This window comes from Lissotriton vulgaris, chromosome 7, assembly GCF_964263255.1.
Source record: "Lissotriton vulgaris chromosome 7, aLisVul1.2, whole genome shotgun sequence".
In the NCBI taxonomy this organism is placed as follows: domain Eukaryota; kingdom Metazoa; phylum Chordata; class Amphibia; order Caudata; family Salamandridae; genus Lissotriton; species Lissotriton vulgaris.
The window spans coordinates 936,545,504-936,567,482 of record NC_141695.1 but is presented as its reverse complement, the minus strand read 5'-3'; the positions used below and the strand labels follow the sequence as shown (position 1 = coordinate 936,567,482).

At 41.8% G+C, this 21,979-nt stretch overlaps 1 protein-coding gene across 1 annotated transcript in view; it reads left to right on the top strand.

Moving 5' to 3' along the window:
• Positions 1 to 21,154, top strand: part of LOC147702706 (uncharacterized) — a 165,983-nt gene extending 144,829 nt beyond the window's left edge. The window contains exons 6-7 of the mRNA XM_086929434.1: positions 14,368 to 14,456; positions 18,207 to 21,154. Of these exons, the coding sequence (XP_086785560.1) occupies positions 14,368 to 14,456; positions 18,207 to 18,430 (313 nt within the window). The 3' untranslated portion in view covers positions 18,431 to 21,154. The remainder of the gene's footprint in view (positions 1 to 14,367; positions 14,457 to 18,206) is intronic.
• Positions 21,155 to 21,979: the final 825 nt, after the last annotated feature.

Below are 21,979 nucleotides of genomic sequence, written 5' to 3'. Positions count from 1 at the left end.
CAGTCTCTGTACCATACACAGGGCACGAGTGCATCAACACAAACTCGGCTGCTCAGTACCTCATAGAAGCCTTTTCAAACAGGACGAGGGTGGGAGCACACAGCTTCACACCCCAACACTCAATTTGCCCCAGTGCATTTTGGGAAATGCAGTGCACGAGAACACTTACTTTAGTAGTGGTCTTCAATGTTTCACCTTTGTTTCACCGTGGAGAAGTGTGGCTCAGGGGTTAGAGGCGGCAGACCCGGAAGCTGAGATCGGCCCTGGACCAGGGTTCAATTCCCCGCCTCGGCGGGTCTTGGGCTCAAAAATTCCACGGACTCGATAATTCTCGCTCCGGTGCCTTCTCAACTCACGGGTTCACACTCTGCGACTCTGGGCAATAGCTTGCTTAATCTCCACAACGGCCCCTCGCGGCGGGATGCCTGGCTTTCACCTTGTGGATACCCTGCCGGGGTTATCTCACAGGGGAATACCAGGACGGGTTCCCTAAGCAAGCACCGGGAAACCCACTGTGGGTAGCTGTGCGCTATACAAGTGCAAATACATTTACATACATTTACATTTTGTTAGTGCAGCCTATGATGTGTGACTCTAGACACATGTTTGTGGATTCACTCCATCAGTAGAGCGCAACAAATTATTATTGGTTTTGTCTGCTTACTCTTTGCAACATACATACTTTTTGGCTGTTGCTTTTGCTCTCCTCGACCTATCCCCAATTATTGAATTTACATTTTCTGTCTTGTCTCGATTACATCTGCTGCAAGGCTATTCTAGACGTCTGACGCATTTTTATTACAGAAAAGTAGCTCAATGAACAAGACCTTTCTCAAAATGACTACTCTCCCTCATGCCACAATCTTTAGCTGTCCTTCTGTGAATAAAGGTCAGGTGAAAAACGTCTGTTTCAAATATTTAAATCCCAGCATTTATGCAACTTTGCTCAAATGTGCACTCCTATTTATTAAACTTTTCATAGCCCATACCTTTAAACAATTTTGTTTGCCAATCTCCGGATTGTCTCCAAACTCACACTATCCTTCTCATTGAGAAGTGCTCTTTGGAAATAACAGCACAACTCTACAATGGCCTCCTCTGCCTTATATAGTGGCAGGAAAGCTTGCTTTGTGTGCTGTATGTTTCGCTCATAATTTATCCAAGCATCACTTCTGCTGCCGCAACCACACTGTTCATCTAGTCTGAAGTCATCCACTGCGGTAAACCAATGGGACTTTTCATGAGTGATGGCGTTCATCACCCCTTCCCCCCACCCCCATGGTATCTGTCCCCTGATTACATGACTTTGCCCCTATCTGTAGTAAGAATTGTATATCAAATTTCAGATCACTTTATAACATTCATGAGTGCTCCTTCAACTACCTTTCTGTGGTACAAATTCTGAAAAGCAAAAGCATCACGGTCTTGATCCCTTGCTCTCTTGATGAATCCATATGAAACAGAAGGCCCAGCTGCGAGTTCTCACCCATCACCCTTGATTTCACATTGTTCTATTTAATTTATCTAGGACGATTCAGAAATGTCGCTGAGTCGCCTGCACTGGAAGAGATATGTTTGTTAATAGTATTTGAGTATATATCTACCCCCACAATCATTTATGTCCAAGAGTCTCTGAGAGGCAGGGAAGGTTCGTGTTCAAATACTCAGGGTTTACGGTAGTGATAGATGATCACATCTTTGTTGGTGTTTCAAAGAAAAGAAAGTGACGACAAGCTGGCTTGCAAATTGAGGCACATTGTGTCGGCATCTAAACATGGCATGGGCAAGTACAGTACAATAATCTATTCTTGTAGATTCACACTATGCTGATAGTAAAGTAACTGAGAACATAGTTCAAATTACTAGCACCTCCTTTGAAAAGAACCAAAGGAACTGGAGAAACACTGCTTTGTGAGTCCCATAAGCAGAACTGCGACAACCAATACACTCAAGTCCATGGCTGCCGGCAACAGCAATCTTAAAATAGAATTAGAAAGACCTTTGATATATCAAGTCATAAGCGGTATATAGAGCAACTGTACTGCTCCTTGGCTCCTCGAAGAGCCACCATAATGCCACTGATCGAGCACATAACCATATACAATCTATTTGGGTTGGCATGCAAAGAATTCATGCCAGCACTACCAGCACACCGGACACTTCACCTGGTGAAGTGAGCTGGCAGTGTCTTGAACTAACACCAGCTTCTCCCAAACGTTAGTTAACGTTCAGATATGAGAGACGTGTGTAGTACAAAACTGAAATCTATTTGGAGTATATGTACCATATATGCAGTAAAGGATACACAAGGCATTGCATGTATTATCTTTGCTGGGAATCTGCCATGGGAGGCCTGTTTCACAATATATAAAACATCCTAATTAAGAAATTGAAAGAACTAGGGGCACTCTCACCCTTTATTTTTGCAGTGTGTGCAGTTATGCGCACAGCCTCCTGTGCATGCGAAACACAACCAGGGCGCAGTTCAATCATAGGTAGATTCATAGTAAACCCATAACGTGTTAGATCGGGGTAGTGGCCTCAATCTTTCAGTATCAAGGAAGCCACGTTCAACATATGTACTAGTGGCATCAGACGCCACTATTTCAAGGCATTTGACAAAATCTATCCATGCCACAAAACCTTTGAGAATGTGTGCTCCGTGCTAGAGGGATAGAATTTTTGTATTTGCCCTACAGCTCGACCCCTTTGTGAGAAAATAAAGTTCACATGGAGTTAGTTATGATCCCCATTCACTCATTCTCTTGCGTAGATTTGTGACAAAACATCATTCCCAAATTAAATCAGAAAGTGATGAATAAAGCTGGCAGGGCATTTAACTTGCAAGAAAGTAATACATGCACACGAGAACTGCCATGTGGATACAGTTGACTGAACAAAATCGGTTATCACAATTGTTACTTATTTTTTAATTTTTGTTCGGAGGCAACATTTTGTGTGATGATTCCTGTTGGAAGAAGGCAACAGATTGAGTGTCTACCTTGCAAACATGGCTCCTGTTTTCAGTAGAGCACAGATGCAGTCTCTTAAAGGATGGTGCCGAGAAAAATGCATATTGAACAGCATTGTGACCTGCAACAACAGCCGCCTCAGTAGTCAAATGCAAAATGAAAGCACCGATTTGCTAAAATAGATCATTTTAGTCACTCTTTGCTAAATGCATTTGGAGTGAGCACATTTCCCTTAACATGTTTGTCCTCGTGCTTAAAATGGAAATTTTTCAAAGAGGCTCTAAACATAAAAAATGAAAAATATGAAAGCAGTAAACATAACAAATAAAAGGCAATGCTACCGAAAATAAGCATTTGATAAGTATATCAATAAGTGGATGTATCTTTGGGTCGAGGAGATGAAGACAGTACTTTAGTGTTGGGATTCGCACACAACAGTTTCCAGAGCAATGACACAAAAAGCAGACACATTCAGAAGAAGGCCGAATGGCTTCATTGTTTCTGAAAACCAAGCAGTCAGTCTGACTCAGGCAGCCAACAAAAAGGTCGGTCAGTCAGCGAAAAGAAGATCGGAGGAGGCGGGCACCGGGCTGGGGAGATACAGCCTCTTGTATTAGGAAAACCGAACCAGGCGTCTCATTGCCACGAACAATTCCAGCAGGACCTTTCCAGCTCTGTCTCATCCTCCCCACAGTCTGCGCCAGGCAGGGACACACAGGCTGCTGTGTTTACCAGAAAGTGATTATGGGCAGGCGCAATTTTAGAGAATGGAAGACCTCACTTCAGGTTCGTGCACATGCTACAGGCAGTGATAAGTGCTGTTACCTCATTCGTTGAAAACCAGCTCAGAGCGGGCTTTTAATAGCTCCAAAGCCATTGCCATCCAGTAACGACGGAGCATGTCCATGTGCCCTGCTTTACCCGTTTAATCTGGCCGTGACCCAGTTGCTGGGTAAATGTGAGGCAGGGTGGAAAATCCGTCTGTTTCTGGAGATTGCACTTGCAGCCACTCATGCAGTGTCAAATAAGGCTGCGTGAAATGTAGATGCAAAAGCACGTGCCACATCATGCTGGCTTTAGGCCAAAGGGGAGCAGCACAGGCCATATTCTCTCTACTGTGTGGAAATGGCCGCTTTATTGAAGACTGGTGCACATCAAGAATAAACCTAGGCCTTCACCGTACAAAATAAAACCTCACTATACAATTCGTCACCTACGTTCACTTACCCCCACGCCTTACATCTTTTCCTTGTAATTGTATAAATTCTACACTGTATTTAACGGTTGACCTTTAACTCCCTTAACCTTTAACCTACTTCTATTAACATCTATATCGAAGTATCCTAAATCTCAACTTTGAATGTGTTGCTTTCTTCCGGTGTAACTTTCCAGACACCACCCCATTGTCCTGATTTACCTTTTTTCACAACCCTCATCTTGATCTGTAACCAAGTCAAAAGTGACTGCCACTCAGAAAAGGTCCCCCCTTCTCCCAGACTTTTTTGAACCTCCATTAGGAAAAGCTATTGTACCTTTTAATGTTCAGTGTTCTGTCCAGTGATTCCCTCAATTGCGTCAAATAAAGCTCCATCCAGTAGTGCGACACGTGAACCCCATCTCCCCAAAAGAAATCCGCAGCTTCTTATTTCAACTCTGGATGTTCTACTCGACCAAAACCTTCATCCCTACAAAAAAACTTGCATATCATTATTAATTTTACGACTGACCTTATCAATGACAGAGGGCTACGAGGCCCCCTTCCACTGCGTCCTCTGGATAAATCCCATCCCCAGGACGAAGCATCCAGACCACCGCCACCTGATTTCCATCATGTACCATGCTAATACTTTACATACCACAGTCATTTTCCCCTAAGTGTAGAACTAGAACATGCAGGCATTTGCTGCTTCAATAATGTTTAAACATTGCAACTTCTCATGCCACCTTCTGTGCCACGCAACTTTAAATAAACTGTTGTCAATGCCGAGATTCACACCTTGACCTTTATGGATTTCATGCCTTTTGGCTCATTTTAAAAACATATGTCCTATGATCCAAATAGATAATTTGACCGCTTCCGGCACAGCAACTGCACCTAAAAAGAACAGATGTCAGAGAAAACCATATTGCCGTCTTCATCAGTGCCCTTGATTCCACAGCCGTACATACCGACAGAAGCACTCAGACAACCACTGCCCCAACTGAATGATGCTGCCCCTACCCAAACCCTACTGGGCTGCATCCATGGCCACCCCAAATCTAAAAGAGTGAGTCCAGTAGTCCCCCGGGCCTTCCCCCAGCGGTGCCAGTGCATTTCGCATTGCCCACAGCAACTGAAAAGAGGTCACCTTTTCTCCATTCTTGTGAAAAAAAATATTTGCCTTGCTTGGCACCACTAATCAATCACCTTCAGGTTCGCTCCCCACTGTACTGGGCACAGGCCCACAGCGTCTGTAAAACCACTGTCTACCCTTTGGATGGTTGATCTGTCTTAGATTGACAAAAGCGCAACTCTATACTGGTCCACTCGCACGCCCCCACATCTGCCCATTTCAACCCTGGTACTCCTTTCCTCCCCAATAGCTCACACACCCTAAACACCCCAAAGAACACCCAAGATATCAATGTTGAAAACAAAACAGTCTCCCTGCTCATCGCTTGCAAAACTCCTTATATTTTGCCGAAATGGTCCCTAGACAATGGACTCTTGACCCATGACGACTGCCTGTTTCCCCCGCTGATCCTTCGAGCATCCGTCACCCCAGTTCCCCTACATATGGCACATAGCCCCGAAAAAGCTTGCCCATGATGGCAATCCCGGCTTGCTTCCCTGTAATCATGATCCGAGATTGGCCCTTTTCGATCAATGCTTGAATAAGCTGAACATCTTCCTCCCTACCCCAAACCTCCAACCTCTGTCTGGCCCCAGTAGATAGAAACTCCTGCCAAGCCTGTATATACGATTTTCTTTTGCATTCCACAGGAGACCCTACCACCAACTGAAGCATTCTTTCTCACCTTTGGTCCACATGTCCACCAGCACAGGCGTCTTGACTTTGTCCGCCTCCATGGCCAGCCCGTGGAACATCTGCCACTGTGAACAAGACAAAGCAGCTGCAATAGCATTGCCCCCCACTGGCACATGTCTCACGTTAAATGCTAGATCATGTCTCAAACAGCCCATGACAAATACATGCAGCAGCCAAAGCACCTGTTCATTTCTTGCAGATTGTTTGTTCACCACATGTACCACAGCCATAGTGTTGATTCTAAACATCTTTTTGTGTGTCCCCAGAGTGTCACTGATACCACTAGAGGGAACATTTCTAAGAAAGGGATGCTCCTGCCCTATACTTCCACTTTGCCAGCCACCCCTCCAGTACAGCCCGATATCGATGACCCCTGCAGCATCAGAATATAACTGCACCTCCCATTTGCAATCCTTTGGGGCCATCATTGGTATGCCATTGAAATCCTCCAGAAACCTGCACCACATATGTAAATCTTCTTTTGTGCCTGCAGACAATTGCATGTGGTGGTGTGGCAGCAAGAGCCCAGGTAAGTACCTGTTCAGTCTCCTGCAAAAGCCCCTCCCTGTCCTCACTACAAGCAAAGTTTAAGTGGCCTAACAGAACTGGTACTTCTTTAACAGTCCCCTTAAGCTTTGCCAACCTACTGTCCAGCAACATTTGCATATGCAGTTTCTTGTCAAGCTGGAGGCACGTTTCCATGGATACTGAATACATCCAGTTCAATACCAAGAAATGAAAGAACTGTGCTTGGCCCTTGTGTCTGTTGTCTGGAGCTAGCAGCACTCATAGTTCACCCATGAGCTCATGAAAACTTGCCAACTGCTGTTGACAGTTCATTGAATCGGGTTGACCCACCAGGAAGAAATCATCAAGATAATGCATCACCGTTTCCTTGCCCATCTGCCCACTGTAGGAATGTGCTGAAACTCTCCAAAAGGGCAAAAGAGATGCAACACCCCATGGGTAAAGCTTTGTCGACATATCACTTCCTGTCAAACTGTATTCCAAACATCTGAAAGTCCTTCGGGTGTACCCGCAACAGCCTGAAAGCTGACTTAATGTAGCACTTCACTATCTGTGCCCCTTTACCTCCCTGTTCCACCAAAGTCCTGGCCATGTCCACCAATGAATAGGATATGAAAGTGACCTTGTCCGATACAAAATCATTAACGGAAGATCCTTCCGACGAAGGCAAGTGCTATACGAGGCAAAAATAACCCTTCTGTATTTTCGGTACTAAACCAATGGGTGACATGACCAAATCTGCCTTAGGTCATTTATTAAATGGTCCTGCCATTCCTTCCTCCTGGACCTATTTTAGTAGTTTCCTGTGCACCACCTGTTTGTGACTGCGCTGGCCATACATTTTCTGCCCACCTACTGGACCTCGGACCGTCGTACCCCAGCCTGAAACCCTCCCAAAAACCTTGCTTAACAATTTTGCATTCTCCCTGTTTGGGTAGTGAGCCAACCAATTATCCAAACAGTGTACTTTAATTGGCGTCTGTACCTTTGTCCATATTGTCATATGCCCCATGTCCTCACATGCTGTCTGATTCTCTTGCTGCCCGCTGTAGTCGCTGTTGTGTTGGGTCCATTACCCTGTCTACTGCCACTGGCTCCAGCCCCGATGTACTGCACGAGGGTGTGTCTGTCCATGCATTGGAGCACTCATGCCAGACTCTGCAATATTCTCTTGTACAGAAGCCTTAGTTACAATCTCTGCATGTTCCCTGGTACACCCTCTTTCCCCCACGCCCCATGGGTGGGGCAGGTTTGAAAGGTCCGGTACACCAAAGAAAGCCCACTTGCTGTAAATTTGGCCTTTCAAGTCTTTTCCGAACCAATTGTCTGTTATAAGTCCTTATTAGTTCTCCCAATTTTGCCTATGGATCCCATCCTAAGCATGCATGAAATTCCTCATTTTAATGTGACCAAGCATAACCATCATTCGTGAGCTGCACTTTTCTGATCACATCCATATATTTGAATAATGACACACACACCTCTCTGGGTATTTTTTGCAGTATACACCAGTGAAAATTAAGAAAGTCACCGTCCAATTCTCTATTGTCGATGGCACTTTAGGCCATTTTGACAATTCAAATTCTTCTTTTGACCCACAGTTCTTGATGTAGCAATTTCAAAATCATAACATACTCCCGCTTCCATATACTCTTCTTGGTTACCAACATTGTGTGCTCCCAAGGGCTTTGTCACCCCCATATTGGGCAATTTTTTAATGTTAACTTCCTTACTTTCTTTTGCTCTGTCCACTTGCCCTCCTGTCTGGTCCTGCTCCTTTAACCTTTCACCCTTTCCCTCATGCTGTGTATGTTCCCCTTTCGCCCTTATATCCAACAACTAGCCCATTCTGTGTGTCCTGTCCCTGCGCCCCAGAACCCCTAGTGCCCTTACCTATCATCAGGGCCAATCTCAGCTCCTGATCCATCACCTAACCATTCATGCAATTATTCTCATAACCCGGCACTCAAAAGTAATAAATCCTATTTTGGGTTGGTCATATTGGATTGTACCATTTATGCTAATAATGCCACTGGCCACAGACAAATTGAAGTTAAAAAAACAGTGAATCTTTATTATAAACAATCATTTAGAGCATCTAAGTTCATAATAAGGATCAACATGGGGACTAACTATATGCTTTTATAACATTCAAACAAAAGATATTTGGTTGGTGACTCTGTCCTCATTGTCTTGATCCGAATACACAACAGCCGACACGTGTTTCGTGACACCAAGTCACTTCCTCAAGGCTTATTCCAAGTAAGAGCGCACACAAGAATAAGAAGTAGTGTGGTTCCAAGATTCTTCCAAGGTCGGTGATGTTGGGATAGAGATTCGTCAAGCAACAACAAGTGCCTAGGTTCTTATTGTAGGTGATCGAATAAAACGGTCCGCCTATGTGAGTAATCCGGCTCAATATCGTTACGGGACAAGAATCTGCAAGTATTACTGCAGAGATGCTTAGTGTAGAATTCATATCTAATCCACAAAATCTTCGTTGGTACCATACTAAAGGTGCTTTACTAAAATGTCAAAGTGTTTGTCCTGTTATGGTGTAGTGCCTCTAAACTAATCCTTCAGTCGTCATAAATGGCTATGATAAGCCCCACAAATCGTCTCATTCTACGACAGGACCATTCCAAGGCGTCTCTATGCGTCCATCGATTCGCGTATCGATGGTTGCTGAAATATGTTGACCTATGACTTAAAAGGAGCAGTTATTTGATGAATCTGCTGATATTCTGCACTGTTTATAGAATTTGGAAATGTTTCTTTTCTCTTCTCTCCAATTTTATACACTTCAGTTTTTCACACTCACTCATTTCACGCACTGCATGTCAGTTACCCTAACACATTTTGTCCTGGTACTCCCCACTCCTAATTACTATTCTCAATGGTGTGGCGGCAACCACTTTAAATATCTAGTGGTTGCGAGCATTTTCTCTTTGGTGTAAGGAGAACCCATATGATGACCAGGGCGGTACCGAACAGGAACTGATGGTTACTTTTTATACCCTGGTGATATCATGCTGTGCCTCTAGTTGACACGGGAGCACATACATTTTTCACTAGTTAGTTGTGTCTTGGAACAGGATACTAAAGTTGACTCTACAGACCCATGGGCATTTGTTTGTTGTTAAAAGTATATCCCTTGGGGGTTATGTCTATGTTTGGGTCTATAAATATGCCCTGAGACCCTCTCTTAAACGGTTGTTTTTGTTGAAATTTGGAAAGCCTTTCCTGGGACCAGTGGAATGCTGTTGGAGGCAAAGTTTTGTATATTGATTCCTTGCAAAGCACTGATCCAGCCCCTTGAACCAACTCAGTGTGCTGGGAAGCAAAAAGGGACAGGGAAAAGGGAATGAGGGAGGAGCACTGTGAATAGACTGAGCTTCCCCCAAATATCCAGTCCATATTTGCTGGAGGAGCAGTAGTGTGCAATGGACATTAGATATGCGGTCAGATGAACAGGAAAATGAGGGCTGGAGAGGCACCAACAGAAACCCCTAAGACAGAAGTAAGTTATGGAAGGAGATAAAAATGAGGTGCACTGCATGAGGGAATAGCTCATGGCAGAGGGTAAAACATTGAGGGGACTGGTAGTGAGAAGGAATAGTGGATAGAAAGAGAAATTGAGAATATCTGTCGGTCTGGTGCACAATCAGACCGGTCAGGCCGTTCAATTCAAAGTACACTGTAGCAGGAGTACTGGCTTGAGAAAATACCAACGCAACAGTAGACTGACACCTGCTCCACCGTGGTTTAGTGTTTGGATTAGGAAAATGTTGTCCTGTCTGTATTGAAATAGGAAGTGAGTAACTGCTACTACTAAATGAGATTGGCTCAGTGCTACTGTGAGGGGCGTTACAGAATGTTATCCTGCTTGTTTGCAATTGTTGCAGAAAGTGCAAATATCCGTTATTGGTGTTAGGGGAGTGAGTCCGCTGATGTACTACTGCTACTGCTAAGGGAAGTAAGTAGTACTTGCTATTTAAGTGAAGGTTGAGTACACGCTACTGTCTGGAGAGGAATTTAAAGTAGGGTTTACAGGGGTGCCTGGTCATTTAAGCGTATCCATGGGTTAAGAGGAGACCTTTGCTCATGTAAGAGACTTTACTCTTTTTAGCACTTCGACAAAAGATTGGATGAGGCTCTGGTCATGTATACTAATGGGACAGCGTGCTCCCATTATGTGCTATTTTGACCTGCCATTGCTATGAAAAATGATAGGCGATAGCGTTGGTCAAGGAGACAGATTTTTGTAATTGCATACTATTAGCACATACCATTTCTTTTTGTTCTATTTGAGGTTCTTGTATGTGGTGGTTTTTGCTTCGTTATTTTGGTTAATGTTGTGAAGAAGGGAGTTGGGTCTTCTTATTTGCCTCTGCTTGGCGATGATGTGTTGAATGTTTTATGTGAGATGAGGTTTTTAAGTGGTATTTTCGGAAAAGAGTCGGTTTGAGTCTGATATCTGAGGGCTGTGTATTGATCCATCATGCCTCCTAGCAGGATATATTTTACCTGAACCCAAAGGTGATATTAACAAATTGTCTTAAAGATCTCTGGTCTAGTACAATGTAACAAGTGTCCTGTGCACGCGGAGGAGGTGCGAAGTTCTCGGCCGGAGTGGGAGGGTTCTTTAGGTGGAGTGGTGTACTGGGGCGGAGTGGTCTTTTTGAACAGAGGGTTTTAATTGTTCTGCATGGATGCAGACCGCTGATTCCGCACGACCCGTGCCTCCATAGAGATTAGCTCCACTACCAGGACGTACCCGTCCCTGAGCAGCATAAGTGAATCTTTTCACTCTCGCACCCACCCGTAGCGAGGATCGCCTCCTTCGGTGTTTCTTGACTGGCAAATATTCTCTTACGCTGGTGCGCTTCCTCAATAGACTGCCCCAGTACAGCCCTGATGAGTCACTACCCGTACATGGTGTGACGAAACACGTGTCGGCTTTTGTGCTCTTGTGTGTACTGATTTTCTATGCAGAGCAATTGGGGCCTTTTCTTCGGGGGGACCACTCTGTCTTGGTACATTGCTCCACTTGGGGAGCCTTCTCATTCTGGTTCTCGCCTGGGAGCTTCGTGCCTCTTTCGTGTGCACAGGACACTTGGTATACTGCATATTATTACACTGATAGACTACTGCATATTGTTACAAAGAGAGACTACTGCATAGTATTGCAACCTAGAGTTTGTTCTGCCCTGCTGTTGATGCAAGTAAATCTTTGACCCTATCCAGGGTACGGATGTGTCTTGCAAATGTTTGCAAATGCTCTCACATTTGTAAGGTTGTGATGTCCATCAACGTTGAAGGAATCCCTTCCAGTAAAGCCCGCAGTCACTTCGCCATGACAGCCGGATGAATCTGTCTGCAGTGGGACCTAAAATAATGTTTGTTCTATTGTAAAGCGCTCTGATATCCTTCGGGATCAAGTTTGCGCTATATAAAACTTTATAAATAAATAAATAATAAGCTTCCCACATGAAACTACATATCTGAAAATGTAAGTGCATCAAAGTAGGTGTTTAAACTTTCGGAGATCAGGTAGCAAGACATTGACCTATGCTTCTGGTTTCCATGTGGTGAGACCAAAGTTACCTGAAGTTTATAAAATGTCTAAAACCTCCTCACTGAAGAGACCCTGCAGCACGCTGTGTATTCCAGCGATAAATTGCATCATATTTGTGCAGTGCTGTGAGGTCTGTGGTATAAGTACACTTTTTCTAAAATATCAAGCTTGCGAAACATGCTCACAATTATCCTGTGTGGCATGCTGAGCTGGGCTGAAAATCCATTGCCCGCATTTGACCTATTTTTGTCAGACTAGTCAAAAATGTGAATTCGTTTTTACTGGCATGCACTAAGTTTAACTTGTAAAAGCAGTTTAGTGTGAAACCACTACCCGTGGGTCTCTGGGTATACTGCTCTTGTTTCCTTAATTTCTGATTCGATTTAATTGCCACCCCTGAGGACAAATTGACCAGGCTTTGGCCGTCAGCCTCCTGCTTTAGTTTCCTAAATCAAGCTGCCATTCCAAAGGGTAGCTGTGGACAACGTCGCCTACTGTCCAAATACCTAGAAACTGTAGGTGTTTTCAGTCCAGAATTTTCCATTAGCACAGACATTCTCTCAAAAGATCACTTAACAATTATTTGACGTCTCATGAAATTGACCTGCTGTCATGCTCCGCGTGAGCAATGAGCTAAACGTCATCAGTCCTAATTCGCGTACACTGCCTATAACAAGTGACTGCTTTACTAAAGAAAGAGGCTATGCCTTGTGCTTGTGTCAAAGGGAAGCCCTCATAGGTTTGTGCTGGATACTCTGCTCTTCCGATGTATCAGTTGTGATTCTTAATATCCGCTTCAGCAAATGCAAAACTACAAGGAGAATATAGATATTTTGCCAGTATGTTACAATTTTTACAATCACAAATTCAGGGTTGGGGTTTGTAGGCATTTCTGGACAATTTGGCACTAAATAGTAGATAAGCATCCACAGGTATTTGGTTTAATCTACCCCATACATATAGTTTCGCACCCTAAAACTCTTGCAGATTTACCCGTCAAGGACGGTGTGGTACGGAAGTGTGCTTCCAGGGTGTGAAATGGAAGAACACACCGTCCTGTTTATTGAGGCTGTAAGTAAAGAGGTTAAAGATTAATAGAAAGAAGGTGGAAATTCAGCATGCATTAACAATGCTTATGTGAATGTGCCTTGGACTTCAAGAAAATTCAATAAAACAATGTTTTTCCTAACAAAGCAATAAATATGTGGGAGCAGGGTTTTGACTCGTTCTGACCATTGTAAATCAGTTTAGAAATGACTTTGTATGGGCAGGAATGGGGCCTCACCACCTCATGAATGAAAATATGGAACCATTTGTCTAGCCATATAAACTCTCACAGATCAATCGCTCTACTTGACCTTCCCTGTGATAGGCATTCAGTGTAAAGTTGTTTCCTTTTTTCGACATTCCGGGCAACCTAATTGGTTAACCTATGTTAATACTAGTGCCAATATGTTTACTTGAAAAGGCATATGCCGTTTCTGAACCATGAAAGTGTGGGAATGTGAAGATTATGCTGTTTTCTGATCCTGGGTTATCCGAGAAAACTCATTAGAATTTTACATTCTTAAAGTGAACTGTTTTGCCTACCTCTAACTTTTGTTTGAGTTGTAAAAAAAATTGTGTGAGAAAAGGGCAGGCTTGTGCGTTGTTTGGTCTAATGTATTTAAATGGAAGTGTTTTTTAGATTTTTGTCACATTCTCTTCTTTCTCATCCCCTCCAGTTTATAAGTGTTTAAAGCAAGTACCACACACCTGAGATAGGGCTTATTAGGGATTCTAGGGCAAATATTCATGTATGTTGCCTGATGTAGTTCTCAAGCATTCAGGTGACATATGGTCGGATTTACAATTAAGTGGTAGTTCCCAAACCTCCAGTTTCTGAAGGAAATGCTTTTCCCTCTGGATTTATAGTGTTTCTTACTAAAGTTAATGATGACGGTAGAGAATTCTCCAGCAGAATTTCTGCCACCATGTATTTCATAGGAGGAAATTCCTCCTTAGACTCCGGATGCTGCATTTAATCCAGAAAGCACGTAGATTTAAGTGAGGCACTTGGTTTCGAATATTCTCCAAAATTGGCACATTTCTCACTTGCTACTAAATCACTGTAAATTTCCATCAAGAGCCATTAACATCGGATATTTGCTTCAGTACCACATTTGCGCAAAGTTTTTGTTTGTCTGTTTCTTTAGTCAGCACTCCTTGTCTCTTCCAAACAGACTGTTTTCTCATGCGTTGCCCCTTTTTACTTCCTCAGCTCTCAGAATTCAGAAGAAGCAGGCGGATGGCCAAACAACCAGTTCGAGACCGAGAGGCTTCAGGCGATGATTCTGGCTTCAGCAAATGGTCAGTTCACAAATACTATTGTATTCTTTATGTAGCACGGTCCACTATGACAACTAAGTTTAGGAGGTTGTATGTCACTGTATCAGGGTTAACAATATTCACCAAAAATAATAATGCAGCCACTAAATCAACCTACCATTACATCACAGGGTAAGTATATAATTACTAATCTCAACCCCTAGCCACAAGGAAGGAGAGGCTTTCTCAGTGGGAAGGTGGTGTGTTGACAGTGCTCAGCGTCTGTCATATCTAGAAGTGTCGGGAGATGCTCCAGCAGAATCCGCTCATCTCTTCTACGCTGATTGGTCACTAGGTGTATTGTGTGGACTTTAAAGGAAACATAAAAATGAGTTACATTTTGATTTTTTCAGTGGCGTCCAGCAGTGCATGGCTGCTGACTGTGGGGTTCACTGTGGTGATTAGATGTTAGACTTCTGTTTGCAACATTCATTCACACTTGTCTTGGAATGGGAAAGGCAATGATGTCGGAGTTTCCTCTTAGAAAAGCATGGCAGACGTGTTTATTTCCTCGAGTTGAACTCCCTACCACTTTACTTGATAGAAAACATTCTATAGTTGGCAGCCTCCCATCCGGCCTGCTTGACTTGAGCCATCTGTCAAAATATATACTGCCAGGAAGAGGTGAGAGAGCCAAGTTGAACAATGTATGGAAAACAGAACACACGTTATTTCCAAATTTACTTTTTCACTCCCGCTAGAAGTTTCCACAGTTTTGGACCATAACATTACTGCTGTGTGCAGTCAGTAAAAACCGTGTTTCTCGCCCCTAATTGTAACTTTAAACGATGTAATTCATTATGTAATTTCATATAAGCGTACCACAGTGGCACTGATTATTTGTTACAACTTCTACAAGTGACTTTTCACTTAAGTTTGAGAACTGCAAAGCATATGATAGAAATGTGATCTATAGGGAAGACCTCAATTAAAATGTGTGTACGGTGTATGCTGAACATTCTTAGACTGGGGCCCATATAGTCAGCGCAAGGAGAGTGCAGAAATGCTCCATATCTTTGTAAGCTTGGCGCATTTCTGATCTTTTCCCTTTTTGGAACACAGCGCAGCATCTTTGCTTGGTTCCCTGCATTATGTCAAAGTTTAGTAAATGTGGTCCGGGGTGCCTGCTGTTACACTTCAGGTGGAATGTTGCAATGCAATGTAACCTAGAGGCACTTTATGTGCTTGGCTCCAGAGGTATAAAAAGATCACCCTACATTGAACTATTTGTTCCCCTCATCTTTAAATCACTTGGTATTCCTTTATATTTCAATACTCTCTCTCTCCAACCCAACCAAATTGAAAAAATTCTGTTGAAAAATATTGTGCTGGTTAAATTCCTAATAATTGTTAGGGTCTCCTGTAGCAAAGTCTCCTGTTTAATTCCCAGAACTGTACAAAAGAGAACGCAAGCACTGAGCCAAACTTCCTTCATAGGCAGGAGATGTTTTACGCGAAATGAGCTAAGGTTACAACTATTTTCCATTTGAGCATGAGTGACAAATGGTTTCCAGACATGAAGGTATTTATGAAAATTCTGTATTGGGGAATATGTGAGCTTTTCTGTAACATAATATCTCCCGTAAAATGTTTTATAGCGTGATTTTCTTTTTCTTCAAGTCATTTGACAGTTAGAATTCTTACTGAGGATAAAAAGTAAAATGGTTAAAAGTTCAAATGCCAATAAAAAAATCAATTTCTCTCGTGCTTCAGGATCGGAGTCTTAAAAGCACAATTTTAGCACCGCACAAATATTTTGAATAATGGAACTAATGTGTCCCTATGCCGTCAAACATAGGTAGGAGCATGTGGAAGGTGGGGCGTGTTTGTTGTAGTCTAACAAAGACTAGGCATCAACTGAATAGCAGTTCATATTATTTATTTTTTAAATGCTAAAAGACAACCCATCAGCATTTTCCAGAAAATAAACCAAGTTATAATTGAATGGGATCCCCTAAATCATTTTGCATTGTTTAGACACAGCTTTCAAGTAAATTATATGATCAGGTTTGAGGAGTATTTTTATGGCTTCCGCCTTTTAGCACTTTTTAATGACCCCTGGGTTTATTTTCTTAGTAAGGGCTCAGTATATGAAATAAAGGGATCCCCACCACTCATCTATTTTTAAGACATTTTTTTATATTCTTTGAGTAGAGTGAAGAGGTTTTGCAGCTAATTCCTTTTATTTTCCAAAAGAAAATACAAGGATGTGCAAGTTATAGTTGATAGAAAGGTGGCTGATTCATTCATGTTTACCTCACAATCCCAAATAGAACACGTTTCGATGACTGCATAGCTATGTGTAGGATTTGATCAAATATTTTGAATGCAGAATTTGCATAAGAAGTGATAAAACTGCCCAAGAGGCTATGTGTGCGTTTGAACATTTAAGAAAGGCTCCTTAATTTCATCCATTAAGGGGATTTAACTGTGTGGTGTCAAAGGAGTTTGACATCAGGGTACAGAAGCAGGAAAGACACAGAACTGTTTAATTTCCAGTCAACATTATGCATAAGCTGTGATTCTTCAGCAGTAAATATGTAAACTGGTTCTGAAAAAACAATTAAATAGCAGCATTACAGTGTACAACGTGTGTTTCAAACATTTTCATAGAACTTTGAACATATTTGGCAGATTGATCCATAAAATACTTTTTAAAAATTCAAGGAGTTTCTTTCACTTTGTTATTAACATTAAACAAGGGTCTTTGCTTCAGAGACACCTGGCATTTATCAATAATTTAATCAGCAAAACATTATTTCTTGGAAACACCTTGAAATCTTCAGGCAAGGGCAGGAATGAAGATTGATATACAATATGTAGATGAAGTCATGGTGTTACCTAATAGCCTGGAAACTCTTTTTTACCCAGTGTAAAGTAATCTGTTCACACCCTGTCGGGAAAATCATACAAAGAATTCTTCTTTATGTTGCAGCATGACTGTCAACTGTTGTGGGACCTGCTGCGCATTGTAAACAAAAATTATCCATTATTCTGACATTAGACTGGAGACATGTTTTCTCTGTGTACGAAGATTAGATGCTGCTTCTTTTCAATGTTGTGTGTCTCTCCTCCCTCAAGTTATTTTCTCTTGCCTTAATGCACTTTACACTAATACGTTTGTTATCTTAATAAAAAGAAAAAGCTTAAGTGTCCATGCCCCTTCCTATGTGGTGCCACTCTGAAAACAAGAAAAGTGTTGATAAGTGAGCAATGACAAAACCGGTCAACGCCTGATTTGAGGAATTCTCTTTTAATAGAACACATGAAACTACTTGAGCGAGTATGTAGTAGTTCTTCAAAAGCAAATGTGGGAGGATGCCTTATTGCAGCAGTGTTCCAGCAGACGATGTTCAGCAAAAGGGATTGAGGAAAGCAGTGTTTAAAGAATTGCGGATGGGTGACCATTCAGTTCTGTGGGGCAATTTCTACATTGAGGATGTGCAGTGAATGGACACGAGCTCAGTATTAATTAGTATTGTGATGTCATCAGACCTTTGAAAACGAAAGTTAATATTTCCTTTAGTTCTCTTTTCACAAAATGATTTAAATGAATGGAAACTGTTAATAATAACATTTAAAAATGTATGCTAGCATTAAAGATTACAAATCAAATTGTACAGTGTTCTATTCTAGCAAACGAGGAATGGGTGTAGTAAGCATTTGAAGTCTCCACACAGTCCTGTAACTCTGGGTTTCAACAATTTCTTTTTCTTTTTGTTCACTTTGTAGAAGCTGCTGATGGTAACTCTACCCTTGGAGGAGCAGGTACAATGGGCCTCAGTGCTAGATATGGACCACAGTTCACCCTTCAGCACGTCCCTGACTACCGGCAGAATGTCTACATTCCCGGAAGCACTGCCACGCTCACCAATGCCGCTGGGAAACGTGATGGGAAGTCATCCGCCTCTTCCGGAGGCAACAAGAAGAAATCTGGAAAGAAAGAAAAAAAGTAAAATCGAGGTCAAAAGAAGGGCAGCTTAAATCAACAGGGCAAAATCCTCCCAGCACTAGTCCCTCCCCAACCACCCAAGCCAAATCCCAGGATGTATGCTGAATGTCATGTTTGGAATTCATAGTAGGCAGAAACAAGAATGTATCTCATCGATAGAACTATTAGTGAATTTTCTATTAGACCTCATGTCGGAAAAACTAAAATATATCTGGAACAATGAAACAAGTGCCCTGTTAATATTAACTACTATTTTCTACTAACATTCGGGTATTGTAGTATGCAAGAGTGTAAAATCTTTTTTTGCAAAACTGTTTGAATTCCATTTCCTCCAAGGATGGTCAGTGATACATCCGCACGCATGTTTGGGAGCTGTGGCCAGTGTAAATAAGGTTATAATTGATTATTTATAATTTATGAGCGTTTGATCATTCCACATTCCAAAATTTGAATTGTGAGCTTTTGGGTAGGGATGGGACCTCGCCGTGAATAATCACGAAAGCCATTATTATTGGATATAAGGAGATGAGCCAAACTTTGTTGCTCCTTGATTGTTGTTAGGCATAATGGCTCTTAACTGCATGATTATAGTGGGATGACAAAAAAAGTGTATAAGTTGACACAGTTTTCTTAGAAGACAAAGTGCCAACGTTAGTGGACGCATAAGCGAATAGATGACATCACATACGTGTGATTACAAGATGGTAAAGCTATAAGCAGAAAGAATTCAAACGAGAAATAAATGTAAATGTAAAAATGTAAGTAGTGGTTGTAGAAAACACAAGAGCAAACTTGGCATCAGTCCTCTGCAGTATGTATTTCTAATACTGTACTTTTGATGTTGTTTTCCCAGGATGCAAAGTGTAGGAATTTTGATTCCCCTGTGGTAGTCAATGAGAAGGATCCTTTGGAAAATAGAAACACGATATTGGTTGGGTTCCTTTACCTATATGGGAATAATTCCCAGTCTACGTTCTCTGAATGGAATTGGTGTGTGTGCTTCACCTTTGTGCACATGAAACTGCATGCATAATAGTCACATGAAGTCAGCCATAGGGAAGCCAACCCCCACCCAACGAAACCTAGGGCTGTCGTTGCATGTAAGAAAAGCGCATGGGATTTCTAAACCCCTGTAAATAGCCGGCCAGGTAAGCAAGCTTCTTTAGTACTGATGAAAAAGGGCAAGCCATGGAGGGTGTATTTAAAAAGATGTGGGGTGGGAGGGGGTAAATGTGACAATAGTGGGGTGTATTAAATGTTGTTAAGCATTCTTTGAATTTTGTTTTAATTCAATAACCAGTTTAATGGATGATGAGCCAACACTGGTCACAAATATTGGACCTGTCTTGTAGGTTGTTGAGCATCAACTTAAAAAAACAGTCATGATTACATGTTGACAGCTAGCAAGTAGTAGTCTGTTGGTAGCTGGAATTTGAACCATATTTTGAAGCCTCTAAATTGTCATTATTGTATGTATTTCTTTCGATTAGAAGGGATCTAACTTTTTCAAATACACCATACGCTACTGATCTTCTTTGTGACCTGTGTCAAACAGGCCTTGCAAGAGGCAGTGATTTTTACATCCATAATAGCTCATAGACCAGGTCTTCTGGCTGATAGCTAGTCCGAGGTTCAAATACTCCATGGGAATAGGCTTATGCATCTTGGTGCTAGCTTTGAAACTCCAGAACTCTATGCCTCCTGTGTTGCAACATCAGGCAAACAGCAGCAGATTCAGGAAAAGCATAAAAAACGTGATAGCTACAACTCCAGGTGACATCAAAGCACACCGGATAGCATGATGATGATGATGACGCTGCTGCTGGTAATTGAGTGTGTTGTGTGTGATATAGCTCTTCACTCTCTTGCTTGCTCATCTTCATTGAAAGCCAAACTCTCATGGAAATTTGTAGAGAGCAAGATGCCCCACCCCAGAAGGTAAATCAAAGTGAAGGAAATAGAAGATACGTTAGGTCGCAACAGTCCTTTTAACTGCAAATAAAGGGAAGGGAAAGGGGGAGATAGGCCGGCCGATACATCATAGAGACTCTACAAGAGCCAGTTGCTTGGCAAGGATCATTGACTTCCGTGATCCATTTTTAGATTGAATTCTTTACAATTTGCCAGAGTTGCTGTCCCCGCTCTTGGGCAGCCCAGCCTATGGAAGTGTGCACTAATCTCTGCTCCACTATGCGATTGCTGTCTCATTTTGTGACATGTAGAAATAAAGCAGGATCTTCTCCCAGGGAATAACCTGTTTTGATCACCCCACCCCCTTCAACCTTCTCGTCCCTGGTGACTGTAGTAGAATCCATTTACACCCGCTTGTAAGGTTTTTACACCAGGTAGTCAAGTGAAACTTTTAGCAGTAAATCACCTTAGTAAACCATTTTTCCTTTTTTAACAAGAAATGCATTTGGTACATAGCGTAGAAATTGTTGTGTAGTAAGCTCTGCTGTTTTTTTCTCCGAGTACTAACTTGTGGACATCAGTATTTCTATTCATCTGTATCTTTTCTTTGTGTTTTGTGATATACATGTACGTGAAATGATACGCACCTGTCCTTTAAATGTGTCTAATACTGAAATATACTTATATATTATATATATGCTTATATCCTTCCTATATCCATATAGACCAATGTCATTGTGTTACACGCAAGTTTTATACTCTAATATTTATATTGCTTTTTTCTTTGAAAAAAAATAATAAAATGTTTTCTTCTGAATTCGTTGTGGTGTGTAATTTGCTTCCTTTCTTGATGTTTAAATTTGTATTTTTTCCAAACTGTTTCTCAAGAGCGAATTACATGGGCTACAAGGACATTCATGCAGTTGAATACATCTCCAAACGTTAGTTGTGTCTCACTGTTTACCTTGTGTAATCCACAAATTCCTTTGTGTATACTAAGATAGTGATTGGGAATCTTATGGAGGTAGTTTGCACCTTTGTTGTTGTTTTTTTCTTCTTTTTAAAGATGGATGTTGTTTGGCATCATAGGATTATTGTGGTAGAACAATTTCTGGTTTAGTGTATGTTCATATATAACTGGGCAATTCGGATATGAAATTAGCTAGGAATTTGAATGATTACCTCATCTCTTATCTTTACTGTTGCATAGATTATTCATTATCTTTAGAAATGGAGTAGTTGAAGAGGCTAAGTAATATCCTCACATGTTTATAATCAAATCCACCGAAATAGTTTTAATGTATTAAAGATAACCAGTGAGCACGACTAGGAATTTTCGGATTCTAAGTGTTCGCTGGGAATGATGTAGGAATGATCTTACTCTTTCGAAGCACAAGGTCTGCTCCAGTGTTCATAGTAAAGGTTCACTGTAGACGAGCTCAGATGGAATGTGCAATTTCGATTCTAAAGCACATCAGCACCTTCCTTTTCTCCATTAAAATGATGAACTGGTGACAAGTTCCTGAGCCTAGATAAAAAATAAAATAAATATATCAATTGAACTACTTATAGAGTTTACTTGCAGGGTCCCATTCAAAACGGGACACTACCAGACCATGACACATAATCACTATAGAATCTG